The following is a 21,733-nucleotide window of genomic DNA, read 5'->3' on the forward strand; positions in this document are numbered from 1 at the left end:
TTATGATTATAGTGTAGGAAAAAGACTTGCAATTTTTATTCATTAACACAATTTTCTGACACAAGTTCATTGATCCTTGTGCATCAAGATTTGAATTTTTGCACACACTAACTTCACATCTGTACATTTATTTTTCATTTTGTCATTCTAAGGTTTGATCTTCATTGTGTGCATTTTTTTTACAAGATAATTATAAAATTAAGAAATTGACTATCTCAGTTAAGTTATTTTTATTACAAATAGTGCATTTTGTGTGGTCAAGGCTTCCTTAGATTTCTGAAAGGCTATCAAAGCAGTGCCTATCACTGACTGGTGGGGCAGTTAGTCAGAACATTGGTAATAAACCATCTAATAAAGGAACCATTGAACAAGAGACACTTGAAATAGTCTTTGCCACCGGGTGAACTGCAGCATAGTGCCACTGGCTTTTTATATAAATATGAAAACTGGCTGCTACACCAATCAGCCTAGCATGGAATGGAATAACAACAGTATTATGAAACAGATAGATTGCTACTCATCCTATAGCGGAGATGTTAGTCGCAGATGCAGATAGGCACAACAAAGAGACTGTCAAACAAACAGAGTGTTGTGCGTGCGTGCGTGCGCGCGCGCGCGCCTCAGCATCTCATCAGATATATCGCGAATAGCAACAGATTCTTTTTATAGTGTTGTCATTATTCCATCCTGGATTTTCTGTTGTTTTATGGAATGGAATAAACTTTATAAGTTGACTGTCTGATGTAAGGGAAAGGTGGACAGATAACTAATTGTCTGCTCAAAGAAGGTAAGGAGGCGGAACAGTAATCACAGATACATATGTTGAAGTTTTCACCCTGTGTTTGTCAACAATGCCAATGGGAAACAAATGTATTTGCTCATACTTATGACCCCCAGAGGTAGTAGTGTGCACCTATTGAGCATTTTTGTGAACTAAATGTGTTACTGAAAATGTTTCATTTCTTTTGAAAGAATGTACTAGTCCATAAAACTTGATATTTTTTCAACAATAAGCTCATACGTTTGGAAAAGCAAGAATATGAATCACTTTATAAAAAGATAGTGATACATGCACAAGTCATTCCCTTCATCATATAACATGTGAACATTTGCAGAAACTGTAAAGATAGATTTTTTAACCATGTTACACATATTGGAAATGAAGAAATGAACCTCTGTCTTTTTTTGAAACTCCATGAACAAAAAAATCTGTTTAATTGCATCTGGGTTAAGATGTTGGGCTCATATTTGGGAGTCTTTTGGGCTCGCATCCTGATCTGGTCACCTAGATTTAGGTTCTTCGTAGCCTCCTTAGACTCATGAGGTTAATGCTGAGATCGTTCCATTGAATAGCCCGTACCAGTGTCCTTGTTCTGAGAGATAGTTCCTCCTCTCTAACAACCCTGATGTCAATGAGATGTTAAAATTTGAAGGTACCTTTCCTGTGGCCAGCCTGTTGGTATTGCAAAACAGGTTGTTCATTGGCGAAGTCAACATCGAGGCAAAATTTAACATGGAAAGTTCTGAACCTCCCTGTACTAGTATTGGAGCTCAAAATTGAATGAAAATGTAGTTTGCAGTGTATTCTTAAAAGTGATTAGTGACATACTGATTAAGTTTCTTAAGGAATGGGCATGGCAAGTACTGTCTAATCCTAGAAAGAGAAATGCATGTATATTTTCTTATCCAGTACTACACAAAACATCAAAGTTCGGAATGATCCTATACGACATCGCTGTTTGAAGTGACAGGTCATGTTTGTATATGTATCAACTTCGGAGAAGGAAAATGTATTGTGAAAAATAGTCATTTTTTTCTTATATTCTTACTCAGTTCAGGCTGAATGGATGAAAAGTGTCAGCATCCACTGTTTTCAAAATGGAGTAAGTTATTAAAAACACACCAGTCACTTCATAATTTTCATACATTTTGGTCATTCTGTAACTATTTTCAAGACAGTTCAGCTCATCTTCAAACAGTTTGGCCTATCCTGTTATTGCACTTCATATTACACCTATCACTTGTCACTTAGCATATGCTTTTCCTGTTTTAGAAACAAGAACTAAAAGTGTATTTCAACTCTTCACCAGTTTTATGGAAATCTGAATTAGTACAAAGGAACCCATAAATGGCTGAATATTTCAGTGGACATAAATGACACTGTCATTATTTCAATTTTTTACATTGTATAGTCAAATTTGTGGGCTATGCATGTAAATCACTAATGTAGTAGGAAGATGTGAAGACAGTTAGTGTGTGCAAGTGAAACGGTCAGCTGTCTAGTGTGGTGCTGTGATTGTGTTGTTGATCTTTATACAAGCATTTAAAGATAGTAACTAAAGAAATATTACATTCAGTGCGATTCCATATTTCATAAACATATAGTGTGAAATATTTTGCTTATATCCTAAATGTGACTGTAAACACTGTATGACTTTTTCATTGAGCACATAATCAAAGAGAAACCTTTTCTATAGCAGTAACAGCCCAGCCATTTTGCTTTCATAGTACCTCTGCTATTCCTACACAAGGCTAATGCCATAAAGAGAAAAAATACCAGGAATATGTGTAGCATTCCTGTTAGATATTTCTACATGTAACTTCCATGTTATTTTGGTGTGTTTTTTTTTTTTTTCTTTAATTTTTCTTTCTAGTTTTTTCATGTAAATAATTGAATCTGCTTTTGCTTTTGTGAAGATGTATAGCTGGAAAGAGAATAGTAGTGGGTCCCCGCTGTTTTCAAAAATTGAAGCTGACTTTGACGTGTGATAATTCTGGTTTCATTTAATACAAACACTCTCTGTACTGTAAAAACTGTCTTTGTACTGTAAGAACTAAGGAAACTGGATTCTCAGGAGATGAGTACTGACATAGTTTTGTATTTATGTTCTGATTGTTGTGCTCCCTGACATGATAGTATCATCTTGTGAACTGTTTTGTGGTCCAAAACTGCATTGGAGTGCAGAGAGCCTTGCCCTGTGTCAACTTCCAGTTATTTGCTTCACAGGTGTACAGCACATTTTCAGTGACAGATTATGATCGCCGTAATGAGGATGTCGATCCAGTGGCAGCATCTGCAGAGTACGAGTTAGAGAAGAGAGTGGAAAAAATGGATGTATTTCCTGTGGAATTGACCAAAGGGCCTGAAGGGCTCGGTCTCAGCATCATAGGGATGGGCGTGGGAGCAGACGCCGGTCTGGAGAAACTTGGCATATTTGTCAAGACAATTACAGAGAATGGTGCTGCAGCTAGAGATGGCCGCATACAGGTATACTTGGACAAATATTTATGTTTTCAAACGTGTGTGCAATGAAATTGTCAAAGTGAGATGTGGCTGTACTCATTGGAATTGGACAAAAATAACTGGATTAAGATGATAAAGGCTGTAACTCAAAAAGAAAAAAAAACATTAAGTTTTTTTTCAGATGTTAAGATCTACAGTCCATAATATTAGTGTGTATATCTATTTAATATCTTCTAGGGAAGTTATGCTTGTATGTGTAGTTGTCCCTGTGTACGTGATGTCTGGGGCGGAGTTGCGGATAATCTGCACACGAATAATTGGGGCTAGACTGTATATTCAATTTTTGTTGCTAGATTCCTAATTCAGAACATTTTATATTTTGGACACATTTACTTGGTTGAAAAACAGTAACCATGCCGTGTTTCTCTCAGATAATTTTACTGTCAGTTTGAATTTCTTTACACTAAGTGGCACTTTTTAGTGTAGATTACTGAAAGAAATTACGTATCTATTGTGCCAAACACATGACTGTTCATTAATCAATTTTTTATTTTTATTTTAGGTGAATGATCAGATAATTGAAGTGGATGGAAAGTCACTGGTTGGCGTTACACAAGCTTACGCTGCTTCTGTGTTGAGGAACACTAGTGGCCTTGTCAAATTCCAGATTGGCAGAGAGAAAGACCCGCAGAACAGTGAGGTGGCACAGCTCATAAAACAGTCATTACAGGTTATGTATTATTTTGTTACATACTGTATTTACTCGAATCTAAGCCGCACTTTTTTTCCGGTTTTTGTAATCCAAAAAACCGCCTGCGGCTTAGAATCGAGTGCAAAGCAAGCGGAAGTTCTGAAAAATGTTGATAGGTGCCGCCACAACTAACTTCTGCCGTCGAATATATGTAGCGCTACACAGGCATCCTTTGCAGGCACAAAGATAAATACTGGCGCCAAAACCTCTGCGTCAGTAAATAAAATAAAAAAAAAAAAAAATATGGAAGACGAGTTTTTTTTTTTTTTTTTTTTTTTTTTTTCTCCGCCCGAGTTTCGACCACTGCTTTTTCATACATTATCCAAAGAAGTAAACACAAATTCCGTATTGTTCATCTTCGAATTTCAATGTACTACGAAAATCCGACTGGTAATACTGGGATTTTTGTCAATATGGCCAACTCTACGTTCTGAATTTTTTTCTTCCTGTGAGAAGAGATGGTTGCTAATAGGACCCTGATGAAATGTGAATCACATGCAGTATTCTCTTCACCATAAGAATAATACGAATATAATATAAACATTTTGCCATGTATTATTTCGTGTTTGCTTCTATCTCATTTAAATCCTGTCTGCCAAATAAACTACGAAACTAGAGTGAGACAACAGCAAACGCGGAAGAATATACGTATCGTGTCATGTTTATATTCGTATTACTCTTATGCCTAATAGTGATACAGTCAGAAACGAAGCACGGCAACAGACTAGATTTTTAAATCTAAGATGACTAATTTCTGTGCAGAATTTGATGTACTAAAGAAGCGGTCGCAAAGAGTTTCAAACAGAGAAAAATTTTCGCCAAACTCTCGTTCAGAACATGTTTTATCATACGCAGTCTATTATTTGCTTCTTGTTCATCATTGTCAAAGAAAGCAGCAGTGTAAGTAACAACAAATAGCAGTCTCTTGCCATTGTTTCGCTAATGAGACGATTCCTCTCTTTTTTTAATTGTAGGCGGCGGTAGCGCGCACAAAAGCAAGCCATGCCGCGAGCAGCGACAGGCCGTAAACACGCACTATCAGAATGCGACAAACAATGCATGACACAGTATAGTAATGCATTTTCAGCTTAGAGTGACTGACGTAAACACGTATAACATAGAAAACGGCACTTATCAGATCAAAGCAAAATAAGCAATCGATTCAAACCAGATGAAGCACGTGAAAAAGGAAGGGTATCCATATAAATACGGACGGAGCGCCTTACGCATAGCAATGGCTACCTGGTAAAGCTTAATTGCTAAGCTTTCGACTCGATACCAAACTACTGTACCTGTTTCGTCATTCATTCGACCTAAATTGTGTCTCATATTACAATGGACCAACTTTGTTTCGATTTGGAGGTGCGGCCTAAAACTTTTCTCTCCCCTTGAATTTCGAGTCTCAAATTTCAGGTGCGGCTTAGATTTGGGAATTTTTTTTTTTCCTTTATTTCGAGTCAAATTTTTCAGGTGTGGCTTAGTTTAGAGTGTGGCTTAGATTCGAGTAAATACGGTAATTTATAGTAGCAGTAAAACTATTAATTTTGTTTCCACTATGATTTCATTTCATTACGGCAGAGCTAATAGAGAATCATCCTGTGCAATCTCACAGTTTTATGATATTCATGTTTTGAGAGCAATAAATCTTCAGTATCAGTTAAGCACCACTCTTTTAATACTAACATTTCTCAAATGGCTGTGCACAGGTTTTCGGTATTTTATATTAGTCAGATTTTTCAGAACAAGGCATCTATTACTTTGTCTGTAATATCCTGTGTGCAAAATTCTGGCAACAGGAAACAACAAATGGAGAAACTATCACCCAAACCGTTAGCAGGGCCTCCCAGTATGAGAGATACATTCCAGATCTGCTATGAGATTGATGATACTGTACCAGAACTGCAAGCTTAATGCTACAGTCTTCCTAGATTCCAGAGAGTGGGTGCGATTATTTAGGTTAAAAATTTAGGCCCTCATGCAACAAGACAAACACACATGTAAATGGAAATGCTTGGAATATCCACCATACAATCTCAGCTTTTCCCCCAGTGATTTTGTGTGTTTGGGCTCTTTTAAACAAGATAGGTGGGGCAGTAGCTTGAAGACAATGAGGCTGTAGCTCAAGAGGTCAGTTGTTTGATGGAACAAGTACCACAAGAATTCTGCAGGCTTCCAAAGGCATGTCAAACAATTGGATAATTGTTTAAATTGACAAGGGTTAGAGGAGGTTGAAAAGTGAAATAGACTGCAAGCTGATACTTGGGAGTGATGATAATGTCGTTACCTCATTTTGTGATTTATTGACTCACCCTTGTAAATGCCTCATTGAAAAAAAAATCTCTCTTCTTTCCTGCTGTGAACTAACTGTAGAGGAACTGTCATTCAGTTTTTTTGCCACTGAGACTTGAAATTTTTAACAACCAGCTCTTAACCAGAATTCAGATTTATAGATGGTGACAGTTTATCCTCTTGCATTGTACAGTCACAGAGAAGTACTTCAGAGGCTGCAGAAGCATCTTGCAGTGAAGAATGTTAATGCAAGCAGATGACAGATGTAGCCAGGATTAGGAACTAAGAGTATTGTCATCTGTAAAAACAGAAGACTCGATAAAAAATCAATCCTCAACATTTGCTTTGGATAGGTGTTAATCTTGGGCATGAGAGATATACTTCTAGTGGCAAATGGAATGAGAAGTTCCCAGCAATACGACAATGAATGAATGAATGAATGAATTCAAGAAAGAAAAAATCTGCAGGTGTTTTATGAGGGCGATTCGGGAAGTAACGACTTATTTCATGTTGCCATTGCACAAATGACCGATACCAGGCTTCTTGCCAACATCAGATGGTTTACTTGACTTTTGTCTCAGTGTTGTTTGTCACTTGAAACAAGTTGTTGTGCATTTTGTGATTGATGAAATTAACTGTGTGACACAGTCATACTAACTTCGAGCTGAGAAGTGTAACTTGATTTTTGAACGCTTTGAAGCTGAAATTTGCAGATATTTGCTGTCGCATAAAGAAAGTGTGTGTAGATACAATAATGAACAAAAGAAATGTGAGAAAGTGATGTGTAGTGTTCAACAATGGATGAACAAATGTGTATGACAAAACTTGATCCTTATGTCATTCGTTACAAATGAATTGAGGAATCGTGTGAATAACAAAACTGTTAAAGACACCTTTACAAGACACTCAAAGTGTTCCTGGGCAGGAAACATTATGGAAATGATGCCAAAGTGAAGAATGCTGCTGAAAGTGGCAGTAGCTGACTGAGACAGGGATTCTAAAGCTTTTGGATAAATATCACAAACACTAAAATAAAAGAACTGTCAAGTGGAGAAATAAAGCAAGATTCAGTTTAAGTGACTTGTTTCATGTTAATAAGGTATTTTTTTTTTCTTGAATGTATTAAATTCAATCAATCATTATTTCACGTATTACCCTTGTGCAGAAGCAGTGTAAATAATATAGAAAGATGCTTGTAACAATTTTCATGCTGATAGCCTTTGATGGTATTAGATAAAATAGTGCAATAAACTGAAGGGTCTTTCTGAGAAGCTTCCAACAAAATTGCTGTGTTACAAAGTTTAATATATTGTTTGAAATAAGTCAGCTTTTGTTTTGGTAAGAAAATTGTCCAGGAAGTTGCTATTGCATTGTGATTATTTTTGTAGTGGGACAGTGACCTAGCAAGAACATTATGGAATGAGGTGACTTCCTTTTTATATATACAGGTTGGTCCATTAATAGTGACTGGGCCAAATATCTCACAAAATAAGCATCAAACGAAAAAACTACAAAGAACGAAACTCTTCTACTTTGAAGGGAAAAACCAGATGGCACTGTGGTTGGCCCGCTAGATAGCGCTGCCATAGGTCAAACGGATATCAGCTGCATTTTTTAAAATTGGAACCCTCACTTTTTATTACATATTCATGTAGTATGTAAAGAAATATGAATGTTTTAGTTGGACCACTTTTTTAGCTTTGTGATCGATGGCGCTGTAATAGTCACAAACGTATAAGTATGTGGTATCACGTAACATTTTGCCTGTGCGGACGGTATTTGCTTCGTGATACATTACCCGTGTTAAAATGGACCTTTTACCAATTGCGGAAAAGGTCGATATCGTGTTGATGTATGGCTATTGTGATCAAAATGCCCAACGGGCATGTGCTATGTATGCCGTTTGGTATCCTGGATGACATCATCCAAGTGTCAGGACCGTTCGCCAGATAGTTACATTATTTAAGGACACAGGAAGTGTTCAGCCACATGTGAAATGTCAACCACGACCTGCAACAAATGATGCCCAAGTAGTTGTTTTAGCTGCTGTTGCGGCTAATCCGCACATCAGTAGCAGACTAACTGCACGAGAATAGGGAATCTCAACATCGATCACACCCGTACCATATTTCTATGCACCAGGAATTGCATGGCGATGACTTTGAGCGTCATGTACTGGGCACAAGAGAAATTCCAGGATGATGACAGATTTTTTGCACGTGTTCTATTTAGTGACGAAGCGTCATTCACCAACAGCGGTATCGTAAACCGGTGTAATATGCTTTATTTGGCAATGGAAAATCCACAATGGCTGCGAGAAGTAGAACATTGGCGACCTTGGTGGGTTAATGTATGGTGCGGCATTATGGGAGGAAGGATAATTGGCCCCCATTTTATCGATGGCAATCTAAATCGTGCAATGTATGCTGATTTTCTACATAACGTTCTACCAATGTTACTACAAGATGTTTCACTGCATGACAGAATGGCGATGTACTTCCAACATGATGGAAGTCCAGCACATAGCTCGCCTGTGGTTGAAGTGGTATTGAATAGCATATTTCATGACAGGTGGATTGGTCGCCAAAGCACCATACCATGGCCCGCACGTTCACCGGATCTGATGTCGCCAGATTTCTTTCTGTGGGGAAAGTTGAAGGATATTTGCTATCGTGATCCACAGACAACACCTGACAAAATGCGTCAGCGCATTGTCAATGCATGTGCGAACATTACGGAAGGCAAACTACTCGCTGTTGAGAGGAATGTCGTTACAAGTATTGCCAAATGCATTGAGGTTGATGGACATCATTTTGAGCATTTATTGCATTAATGTTGTATTTACAGGTAACCATGCTGTAACAGTATGTGTTCTCAGAAATGCTAAGTTCACAAAGGTACATCTATCACATTGGAACAATAGAAATAAAATATTCATGCATACCTATGTTCTGTATTTTAATTTTAAAAAACCTACCTGTAACCAACTGTTCATCTAAAATTGAGCCATATGTTTGTGATATTACAGCGCCATCTATCACAAAACGCAAAAAGTGGTCCAACTAAAACACTCACATTTCTTTACGTACTCCACGAATATGTAATAAAAAATGGGGGTTCCTATTTAAAAAACACAGTTGATATCCATATGACCTATGGCAGCACTATCTAGTGGGCCAACCATAGCACCTTCTGGTTTCCCCCTTCAAGCTAGACAAGTTTCGTTCTTTGTAGTTTCTTTCGTTTGTTCTTACTTTGTGAGATATTTGGCCCGGTCACGATCAGTGGACCCAGTTGAAGAAATTAGGTAAGGAAATGAAATGGTCAAAGTAGTAGAATAGTTTTCCTGTGCATGAAGGAAGGATGAAAGTTGTAGAAGAGTTTCGTATTTGCTAAGGCAAAATTACTGTTGATGGCAGAAGTAAGAAGTATATGGAATGGAGATTGGTAATAGCAAGGAAAGCTCAGAATTAAGACAAATGCATTAACAATTATTAAAAATTTAAATGTTAAGATCTTAAAATTTTTGTTGGGGTTGTAGCCTTATATGAAAGCAAAATGTTCACAACAAACAGCATAGGCAAGAAGAGAGTAGAAGCTTTTGAAATGTGGTGATACAGAAGAATGCCAATGATAAAATAGTATATTGGATAACTAACGAATACGTACTCAATTGAATTGGGGGAAATACAACCTTTATCGCACAAGTTGAAAAGTAAAGTGATAGGCTATTAGGCTGTCTTCTGAGGCTTGAAGAACAGTTCATTCGTTTATGGAGGGGCATTTGGGCAGATAAAACTTGTAGAGGGAGATAATGAGTTAAACACATTAGTAATCCAGAGATGAAGAGACTTACATAAGATAAACTAGAACAGAGTGCTACACAAAAGCACTGTTCAGACAGTAAGAAGCAACAAAAACAACAGCAGATACACTGGAAGTATACTTAAAATAAGAAGTTACAAAGACTGGCCATAATATTATCATTGTTCACTATAATTAACTGCCTTCATACACTAGTTTTTTCCTCTTTGTGAGGAGGGAGATAAAAAGTTTTGACAGCTCTGAGATGACGCACACAGTACTCCTCAACACTCCTTTGGCAGCTGCTGACTCTGACCTCGGGTTGCTGTTTCTGCTCCAGGCTGACCGCGAGAGAGAGGAGGCACGCCGTCAGATGGAGCTGCAGCACCAGCAACAGCAACGGGCGACATTAGGGGGCGGTGCCACTTCTCCAGAGGACAGCAGCAGTGTCACACTGCCACTTGTCGGCAGCACTGCGGTCTCCCCCACCCCATCCTCATCTCCGGAAGGTCCCGCCTCGCCGCCAACTACTGCGTCGGACACTACTCTAGAGACGGAAACTCCAAAGTCACCGGGTGTTACAACTGCTACTGATTTGGAAACACTCCGCTCTCTTCTCCATGAGGTATTCTTCATCTGCTCTGTTACGTACCACTGTTAATCGGACAGTTAGTGTGGAAGTGCTGTCTGATGTTTTTGTATTCTGGAACAGTGAATTTCATTGACAGTATTAAGATTACAAAAATTAGAATGAACTCTTTCGACAAGGAATGAGATCTGGGTCATCAGATATGTAACAGGGTAATAAAATTTTCTTCTTTTCTTTTAGAACGCAGAAATCTATCTTTGGGAGACAGTTGGATAGCTGTCTTCACCCTCTAATCACATTCCACTTCCTGCATGCTTTTCGGCATAATTATTGTGACTTTGTTGTAGAATGAGAAAATATTCATCAATTACTGCCAGGCTGTACCCATGGCTTTGCATTCTTTACTTACAGTGGTGTGTCAAAGCATGTAATATTGTAATATCCTGGCATGAAAAGTATGTTGCTCTCTTTTTGGAGGGAGGGAGAGGGGTCATTGTGAACAGTATTTTATTTAGAAGCTTGTCCTAATGTTCCTTAGAGAAGATTACATATTTCCTTATTAACATTGCTTGTCAGATTAGTATGTTGCACATAGAACTTTGCCATCCAGTTATTGCATATGTACTGGCACAGAAGATCGCTCTGACTATGTCATCTGCTGTGTTGTTAATGACAGTTATATAAAGTTAAGTGCTGCCCCAACCAAATTGCAGTGACTGGTAGTGTGTTAAATTTCAGATGTTGTGTGAAGATATTGTAAAATGTGCTATCCCTCTCACATTACGTATGTAGCTTAAGCCTTTAAAATTACCAATCTGTGGTCCCAATCTAAATTTGATCTTCTTATAACTGAGTCGACACAGTAACAACAGTAAAAATAATGGAAGTTCAAGTAAGTGAAAATACAGATTTGTCTTTAATAGGAAGATATTGAAGTATACCAAAATGACTAAGGGGTTACATTTTCTTGCACTTCCTGGTAGAGAGAGATGGGGAAAGAATAATAATAGTATGAAAGATAAACTTGGGGAAAGGGAACAAAAAGGATAAAATTACTGTTGATGGCAGTACATGGTTAATGAGACAGACATTAGAGTTACGTGGGACTGGGGAAGGCAGCAGATGTGGTTTGCAGTTCAGATAACTTACCAAAATAGTGCTGTGGCAAATGTAGGTGACAAATTTTTTTCCACTCGTCTTATTACAATTAATGTTGACTAAAATATTAACTTACTAGGCTAGGACCATAGAAGCTGTGCAGTTCAAAAGAAATATATATGTAACAAATAGTTTAATACAACCCCTATTTTCTTGCTCAAATCTCCCATTGTGACAAGCTGTTACAGTGGTTTGCTTTTTGGAACAGCACAGGGGCTGGAAAGTTCAAACTGGTCCCTGATATTATTGATGTAATTTTTTATTGTTAGGCAACAGGACATTCATCATTTTCTGACACATACACAAATTACAGCCACCAATTAACATAAAAAATTAAAATTAAGTAATTGTTGTTCTGATATCAGTTTGAAGAGTTGTTTGATACTTCTCTCCATGCTAGTTTACTGTGTGAAAGCCTCTTCATCTCTGCATAACTACTGCAGCCTACTTTCATTTGAATTTGCTTATGGAGTTCAAACATTTGTCTCCCTCTACAATCCCCACCCACCCCACCCAAGCCCCCTCCAACAACCCTCTCCATTATGATGCCTTGATGCCTCAGGACATGCCTTATCAACTGATCACTTTTTAGAAAATCACATTGTGCCATAACTTGTTATTCCACCAATTTCAGTACCATTTCTTTAATTATTCGATCTATCCATATAATCTTCAGCATTGTTCCATAGCACCACATTTCAAAAGCCTCTATTCTCTTCAGGTCATAACTGCTCCATTCCATGTGTTTAACTTCCACACCAGGCTACACTCCAAACAAATACTTTTAGAAAAGGCTTCCAGACCTTTAAGTTTATATTTAGTGTTAGCAAATTTGCATTTTCAGAACTGCTTTTCTTTCTATTGATAGCCTGCATTTATATCGTCTTTGCTTCGTCCATTATCAAATATCTTTTTGCCCAAATAGTAGAACTTCTCCAGTACTTTGTGTCCCATTTCCTAAACCAATTCTGAATTTAATTAGTAATATAATTCTCCTGATGTAATTAGAGTATATGCCATTGATCTTGCTTCACTTACCTTGAAGTTAATCTTATAACCTCTTTTCAAGATGTTATCTATTTCATTCAATTGCTCTTTGCTGTATCTGACAGAATTACAATGTCATCGGCAAACCATAAAGTTTTTATTTATATTCACTAAACTGTAATATGTTTCAAAATTTCTCCTTAGTTTCCTTCACAGCTTCCTAAACATGCAGACTGAATAACATGGAGGGTAGGATGCAATCCTGTCTCACTGCTTTTTCAACTACCAACCCATGTCATGTCCTTAAACTCTTATAACTGCAGTCTGGTTTCTATCCAAGCTGTAGATAACCTTCTGCCCCCTGTGTTTTATTCCCCCCCCCCCCCCCCCCTCCCTTACCTTCAGAATTTCAAAGAGTGTATTCCGGTCAAAATTGCCAAATGTTTACTGTAATTCTAAGAATGCCAGAACCATATGTTTGTCCACATTTATCCTATTTTCTAAGGTAAATCTTAAGCCACCCTCACATGGGATAAGCAAGCTAACATAAGCTTGGAGCTGTACTAGTCTTCTGGCATCACTTTCTGGTATTTCATGTTGGGGAGCCATTTCATCAGATGAAATATACAATGAGTTCTGTGATATTTCAGCATCTTGCCACATAAAGTAGAACAAGTGGGAAGTAAGAATGTTCTACATCACAAGCAGAACTCGCAAGATTCTGTATTGTATTTGTAATTTTCAGTTGAAGCCCATATTTGGTAGGAATATATAAGGGGCTGTCAGATGAATACTGAACACCTGCTACAGTGAGTCCCTGAAATGGTTCCATTCAGAAGTGCTCACCACACATGTTAACATGTTTATCCCTCTGAGAGAAGAGACAATCAATTCCTGTTTTATAGAAAACAGTCAGCCGCTGATGGATCAAAAGCCACACCCATTCTTACATCTCCTTGTCCAACTGAAACCAACGTCTGCACATGTCCGTCCTCAGGTTACCATGTAAAAATCACACGGTGAATGATCTGAGCTGTACGGAGGATGTTGCAGTGTTTCCCAACCAAACCACTGAAACATAGCCTTCCTCTGATTTACAGTGTGGGAGTGGGCATTATCATGCAACAAGAGATTCCGTCTGACAGCATTCTTGACTGTTTGGACTTAATGATGCATCACAGTTTATGCAAAAGTTCTTCGTAGTGTTGAGTGCTGATTGTGGTTCCATACTTGAGGAAATTGATGAGCAGAGTACCACTGCAGTTGAAGGAGAAGGTCATTGTGACTTTACATGATGTCACCTCTTTGAGCCCAAGGGATAACAGCAAAGCCAAGAGTGGAAGCTGTTCACACAGGTTCTGGTAATGTCATAATGAGCCTATTCTTTGACTGCAGGCCCCCTCTGCTGCTGACTTTTTGGTAGGATTTGCTACACTTAAATATCATTTAATGACACATCAATAATTAAAGGCTTAAGAAGATCTTGACATAAAATACAGGCTCGTTCAGTGTAGCATATTTGGGAGAGGTTCCATGTTTTGAAACAATGTGTAAAGAGTTCGTAGTTTGCTGTATCCAGATTATTATTTATTTTTATTATTTTCCCCCACATCCACATTTTCTGAAAGGTTGTGGGACTTTCTTATTAAATTAATGGAAATAATTTCTATTAAATTAATGGAAATAATTTCTATTAAATTAATGGAAATAATTTCTATTAAATTAATGGAAATAATTTCTATAATATTCGATGTTATGTAAATATAAGTGCGCAATCCCGCAGAAGTGAGATTGTCCAATTTTGTAAAGTCTTCTGTGCTGATGTCCCTTCTGACTCAACGTAAAACTTTCCATTTTGTCTTACAACATGTTCATAGATATCAAAGTTTTTATTTTTGTTTACCACAGACAGAACAATGTGACTGGCTTATAGACAAAGGAGGAAATACGCATTTTGATAGAGGTCATGTAGGTATTTTACTAGTGTTCATTTTCGTAAACAAACTGTGTTGTTTGCAAGCCATCTGCCACTGGAGAGTGCTAGTTTGCAAAGCACATTAACCAGCATGTCCCTTGTGATGCGAGCACTGTGTCTCGTGAGGTCAGATTTCCTGTCCTCGTCCAGGTCAGTGTTAGCTGCCTGATGCTGTGAGAGGATGGCCTTAGGGTCAGTATTGTGTTGCATGTTCCTATATTTTTCCAGAACTGAAATTGATCTTCTCAAAGTTTGGCTTCTACCAGATTTGCCATTCTTTTATAAATTATTTGTGTCCATAGTTTGCAATCATGAGTTACTAATGTGATGGTTTGGTAATATTCACCATCTGATGTATCTTGCGTACCAAGTGGAAGTGTGTTGTCATGTAATGCTCTCCTAAGGATCTTGGTAATTCTGAGGAAACGTTGTGTACTCCAGACACTTTGTTTACACGTAGGTCTTCCAGGGTTCTGTTAAATTCTTTCCATAATGTTGTATCCCTGTCTCATCTTCGTCTACTTCCTCCTCCTCTTCTACAGTATTATCCCACATTTAATTTCACTTAGGTAGTATAGACCCTCTATGTATTCCCTACATCTCCCATCCTTCCCCTCTTTGCTTATTATGGGTTGGGCATGTCAGCTCATAATATTCATGCAAGTGTTTATATTTTCTCCAAAGATCTTTTTTTCCTGTAGGAGGTGCCTCTCTCTCCCTCCTCCTAGCTACACCTGTGTATTTGTTTTCCACTTTGTGGCAGTCTCATTATTTGGATGTCTGTATTCCCATTTGCTTGCTTCATTTGCTGTGTATTTTGGTGAAGTAAAGTCTCTTGTGCGTTACCCAAAGATTTGTACAGTGCTTTATCTTTCTGCTTATTTCATCTCTGCTGCCTTCACTATTTAAACTCTTCAAGCTACCGATTCATTTTTTGTTTTTTTCCCCACTGATTCCATCAGTCATTGCCTAATGCTCTCTGACACACTCAACAACATGTGGTTCTTTTGCAGTTTCTTTAGCTTTAATCTGCAGTTTATAATCAATAAATTATGGACAGTCTGCAACTGCCCCTAGAAATGTTCAGTTGAAACTCTGGTTTTGAAATCTTTCTTGCAATTTAGTAATGGAAACCTTCTGGTGTCTGCAGGTCTCTTTCATTTTTACAGCCTTCTTCAGGATTTGTAAACTAAGTACTAGCAATGATTAAATTGTGCTCTGTGCAAAATTCTGCCATACTACTTGCCCTTTCATTCCTTTCCCTCAGTCTATGCTCTCACATTATTTTTACATCTCTTCCTTTTCCTAATACCAAGTTCAGTCCTCCCATCACAATAAAATTTTTGTCTCCCTTAATTATCTGAATAAGGTAGTGACAAGGTGCTGACTTCCTACAATCTGTCAGACATTTTGCCCAGCACATCTAGAATAGATTTTTGTTGTCTCTGCCCCCCCCCCCCCTCCCCCCAAAATCTCCACATCATTCTGATCAGAGCCTGTGCTCCTCCTGCAGCCATTTCTCTACCATATGGCTCATATCCCCGTGACTGTACCGAGTGAGGTGGCACAGTGGCTAGCCCACTGGACTCGCATTCGAGAGGACGACGGTTCAATCCCGCATCTGGCCATCCTGATTTAGGTTTTCCTTGATTTCCATAAATTGATTCAGGCAAATGCTGGGATGGTTCCTTTGAAAAGGCATGGCCGACTTCCTTCCCTGTCCTTCCCTAATCCGATGAGACCGATGACCTCTCTGTCTGGTCTCCTCCCCCAAACAACCCAACCCAACCCTGTGACTGCACGCCCTGTAAGACTTGGTCCTATGCACACTCCCAGCAGCACCTATACCAGTCCTGTAACTGGCAAAACATATGCTATCAAAGGAAGAACCACTTGTGAAGAGACACATTTCGTGTACCAGCTGTTATGTAAGCACTGTTAAACTTTTTACATTAGTATGACTACCACCAAGTTTTCTGTCAGGATGAGCATACTTAGACAGAGGTTGTACCCTGGCAACACACAATATGCTGTTGCAGAGCATGCCGTACAGCATGAGTCATGACCTTCATACCTGTTTCACCACACGTGCCATCTGGATTCTTCCCCTAGACGATGGCTTCTCAGAACTCTGCAGATGGGAATTGGCATTACTAAATGTCCTTGGTTCTCACCATCCACCTGGTCTTAATGTACCTTAATTTCTTTGGTCTTGACATTTCTTTTCAGTTACTGTTCCTCCCCTTGCCTTGTTTTAGTTTTCTACGTCTTTCATTTTCTGACCCGTCTGTTTGTGTTCTTCCTGCCACTGTCCTTCACTAATTCCATCTATATCTTAATTTAAATCCATTCAGTTCCCTTTTAAAATTCTGTAGTACACTATCTGATTAATGGATCTAACACTCTGTGCTCCGAAGAACACCAGTTTTTCCTGACGACATTGTTTTCCTCAGTAGTCCTAGCCTGGAAACCTGAATGTGATGCTATTTACTTCTGAAATACTTTATCCAAAAGGAATGGTGTAATCATCAAACCATACAATATAACTGGATGCCAGTAGTGCTGACTGTTGCCTTGTGTAACTGTTGAAAAGGGTGCTGCCCATCTTCAGGAATGATGTTTCCAAGAACATTGGGAGGATTAAATCATTAATAAGTACATCTCCAGATCTATTTCTAATATTTTAGTTAATCAGTTTTCTCTGATTCATGTCATTGCATTGCCTAAACTCTTGTTTTAAATATACCAAGGCCTGCCAGTGGAGCGGAATGATTTACAGAAAGAAGTGATTTTTTTTAAAAAAGTATTCTGCCTGAAATTGCAACCTCACAGAAACCATTAGCAGGAACTTCATTTTCTTACCTATGGGGCATGGTAGTGTTGGGGTGTATAGAGCTAGAAAGATTTCTCAGATGACCATTAACTACCACAGAACAGTAGTGTGTCTTCTTCTATAACCCGGAGTACATCACCAGGGCACCCTATCTCATTGTGCCTATTATTTCGTGAAGTGTTTGTGGTGGCCTAGTGTCATTGCCTCCCATACTGAGCAGGGTTACATGGTGATTTGTCCCCCCCCCCCAGGGGATCCACAACTCTTTTGTGGATACGTGTGTAGCGAGCACGGGACCCCGAGCTACTGTGGCCTTTCTTCTTTTCCGGGTTGCATACCCCCCCTTTCCGTATCCTTCCCAATCCCCCATCTTCGCCCCCCCCCCCCCCCCACACATCTGGCTCTTTCATTCCCTTTCTCCCCCTCTGGGAGTATGGTTTGTGCCTACGTCCGGAGACGGACGCTTGTAAATGGACCGCACTCTTCGCCTTCCTTGCTTGTATGTCTTCATCTTTCTTCGTCCTTCTCTTTTCCTTACCTCTTCTCTTTACCTCTTCTCTTTACCCTTTTCTCCGCTGCGGCGTTTGAGACCTCTCTTCTTTCCTTTCCCTGTCTCTTTCTTCCTCCCTGTGCGTGTCTGAAGGCCGACCCACGCACTTCCATGCGTAGCCGGTGACGGGGTAACGCGTAATTCCCCGCCCCGGGTAGACAGGTAGGACACGTACGTACCCCCTGGTAACGGCCAGGCCCAGGGAGGGGTGATTACCCGAGCTGATACCTTCCGAAAGTGCCGATTGGTCCCTCCGTCCGTTTGTCGGGAGGTGTGACCTGAGGTGTGAACAATCACCTAAGGCGGGTGTGCCCTCGGTGAGGGCCCCCACAAGGAAGGAGCGCGCCATCGGAGACGCCGGTAATCATGGGGGATTCTTCCGCAATGGTTTCCTCACCTTCCACTATGTCTGCTCACAAACGTAAGTTCACTGAGTCTCAGCCACAGACAGTTCTTCCATCATTGCCACAGTTCCTTGTTGTTTCTCAGTCTGACGAAGGTCACGACTTCTCCACGGTCAACCCTTTCATTATTCAGAAAGGTGTCGACGCAATTGCGGGTCCTGTAAAGTCTTGTTCCAGATTACGGAATGGCACCCTGTTGTTGGAAACACACAGTGCCCTCCAGGCTCAAAAATTGCTGCGTACTTCTCTGCTCCACACCTTCCCTGTCCAGGTGGAACCGCACCGTACCTTAAATTCCTCGCGTGGAGTCGTTTATACACGCTCCCTCGATGGATTGTCTGACGATGAAATTCAGCACTACCTGTCTGACCAGGGCGTCACAGCTGTTTATCGGGTTATGAAAAGGGTTGACTCGAACATCATTCCAACCCGCACTGTCTTCTTGACATTTGACAAAGTTCAACTCCCATCAAAAATCAAAGCAGGCTATGAGATAATTTCCGTTCGCCCTTATGTCCCAAACCCCACGCGTTGCTATCGATGTCAGCGGTTCAATCACACCAGCCAGTCCTGTTCCAATCCGGCCAAATGTGTTACGTGTGGCAAGGATGCCCATGAGGGTGCTTGTCCACCTCCATCCCCTCGCTGCATCAACTGTATGGGTGACCATGCTGCTTCCTCTCGAGATTGCCCCGTTTTTAAGGACGAAAAACTCATCCAGGAAATAAGAGTGAAGGAAAAGGTGTCGACCTTTGCTGCTCGAAAGTTACTCGCCAGTCGACAGCCCACTGTGCCTCAGAAAGGAAAATACAGCGCTGTCCTTGCTTCTCCTCGGCCAACCAAGGAGGCGGCCACGCAGACTTGCGACCTCACCTTTAGTACCACGGTCGTCAGATCGGCCAGCGCAAAGATCGCCGTTCAACCTCACCACTTTCGCCTGCCCACTCTATGGCTCACCCTTCGTCGGGTTCTGCTAAATCTCGAGCCCAAAAGTCAGACGCCAAGTCTTCGAAAAAAGAGCATTCTCGTGAAGAGTTTTTACGTACCGCAACTTCACAACCATCGGTTCCTCCTTCATCTAAACATCATACTTCCAAGAAGGCTACGAAGAAACACAGTTCCTCTCCTTCTCCGCCAAGGCGTGTCCCATCTACAGCACCACCTGGCGGAAATCGCCCTCGGCCGTCTTCTGTGTCGCCGAGGCGCACTGCTGGTGGCCGGTCAACTGGCCGATCGTTGGTGGCTGGAGCTGCTCCTGACCAACCTATGGATCAGGATCTTCTGCCTTCGACTGAATGCCATTCCATGCTGTTGGTCGCCAGCTCTGAGCAGTCGTTGAGTTGACAGCGACCTTGGTCACATTCCTCCATTTTCTGTTCACCCTATGTCCATTATCCACTGGAATATCCGCGGCATTCGAGCCAATCGGGATGAATTGTCGATCCTCTTACGATCCTACTCGCCGGTCATCTTCTGTCTTTAGGAAACAAAGCTGCGTCCCCATGACCGCTTTGTTCTCCCTCATTTTCAGTCCGTCCGATATGACCTCCTCTCTGTTGAAGGCACTCCAGCCCATGGAGGACTCATGATTCTGCTCCATGATACTCTCCATTATCACCAAATCCCCTTAAACAGTTCCTTCCAAGCTGTCGCCGTCCGTCTTTCCCTTTCTGGATACACGTTCTCTCTTTGTACGGTATACATTCCATCGTCCACACCAATGGCACGAGCTGATCTCCTTCATCTTCTTGGGCAGCTTCCACCCCGCTATTTGCTGGTTGGGGACTTCAATGCCCACCACCCGCTTTGGGGATCTCCACATCCTTGTCCACGTGGCTCACTATTGCTAGACGTCTTCCACCAAGCGGATCTAGTCTGCCTCAACACTGAGGTCCCCACATTTTTGTCTGCCTCCACGACAAATTTATCTCATTTGGACCTTGCGGTCGGTACTGTTCCGCTAGCTCGGCGCTTTGAATGGTTCGCCCTTGATGATACACACTCGAGTGACCACTTTCCATGTGTTCTTAGACTGCAGCCTCAACTGCCATATGTGCGCTCGCGACGCTGGAAGTTTGCCCAAGCCGATTGGACACTTTTTTCGTCTCTAGCGACATTCGATGACCGTCACTTTCCTAGCGTCGACGATGAGGTCACACATCTTACCGACGTTGTTCTTACAGCTGCGGAACGTTCAATACCACGCACCTCCGAATTGCCCCGGCGCCCCCCAGTTCCTTGGTGGAACGAGGCATGCCATGACGCAATACGTGAGCGGCGACGTGTTCTTCGCATTTTCCGTCACCATCCAACTTTGGCAAACTGTATCCGATATAAGCAGCTCCGTGCGCGATGCCGTCGCGTCATCCGCGATAGCAAGAAGGCAAGCTGGAAATTCTTTATTAGCTCATTTAACGCCTTCACTCCCTCCTCGGAAGTTTGGAGTCAGCTTCGACGGTTCTCAGGCGCGCCTAGTTTCTCCCCGGTCTCTGGGCTCACTGTCGCGCATGATACCTTAGTGGACCCCGTCGCAATTTCTAACTCATTGGGTCAGCACTTTGCTGAGATTTCGAGCTCTTCAAATTACCCGCCAGCGTTTCTCCCGAAGAAACGTGCAGCGGAAGTGCGACATCTTGCTTTCTCCTCTCAAAATCGCGAAAGTTACAATACTGTTTTCTCTATGCGGGAACTCCAACATGCCCTCTCTTCTTCTCGCTCCTCCGCCCCAGGACCGGATGGTATCCATGTCCAAATGTTGCTGCAATTATCAACCCATAGCCTGCGTTACCTCCTTCGCCTTTACAATCGAATTTGGACCGACAGTACCTTTCCCAGGCGATGGCGGGAAGCTATTGTCGTTCCCGTTCCGAAACCTGGAAAGGACAAACATCTCCCCTCTAGCTATCGCCCCATTTCTCTCACGAGTAGTGTCTGTAAGGTTTTGGAGCGTATGGTGAATTACCGTTTAGCTTGGTGGCTGGAATCCCGTAGTCTTTTAACACCAGCCCAATGCGGATTCCGAAAGCATCGTTCTGCCGTTGACCATCTTGTTGCTCTCTCCACTTATATCATGAACAATTTTCTCCGGAAACGCCAAACGGTAGCAATATTTTTTGATCTGGAGAGAGCATACGATACCTGTTGGAGGA

At 40.9% G+C, this 21,733-nt stretch overlaps 1 protein-coding gene across 1 annotated transcript in view; it reads left to right on the plus strand.

Moving 5' to 3' along the window:
• Window positions 1-21,733, plus strand: part of LOC124789117 — a 209,455-nt gene that overhangs the window by 88,161 nt on the left and 99,561 nt on the right. Inside the window, exons 13-15 of the mRNA XM_047256405.1 lie at window positions 3,008-3,268; window positions 3,807-3,974; window positions 10,429-10,713. Coding sequence (XP_047112361.1) covers window positions 3,008-3,268; window positions 3,807-3,974; window positions 10,429-10,713 — 714 coding nt within the window. The remainder of the gene's footprint in view (window positions 1-3,007; window positions 3,269-3,806; window positions 3,975-10,428; window positions 10,714-21,733) is intronic.

This window comes from Schistocerca piceifrons, chromosome 3 (genome assembly GCF_021461385.2).
Source record: "Schistocerca piceifrons isolate TAMUIC-IGC-003096 chromosome 3, iqSchPice1.1, whole genome shotgun sequence".
NCBI lineage: Eukaryota > Metazoa > Arthropoda > Insecta > Orthoptera > Acrididae > Schistocerca > Schistocerca piceifrons.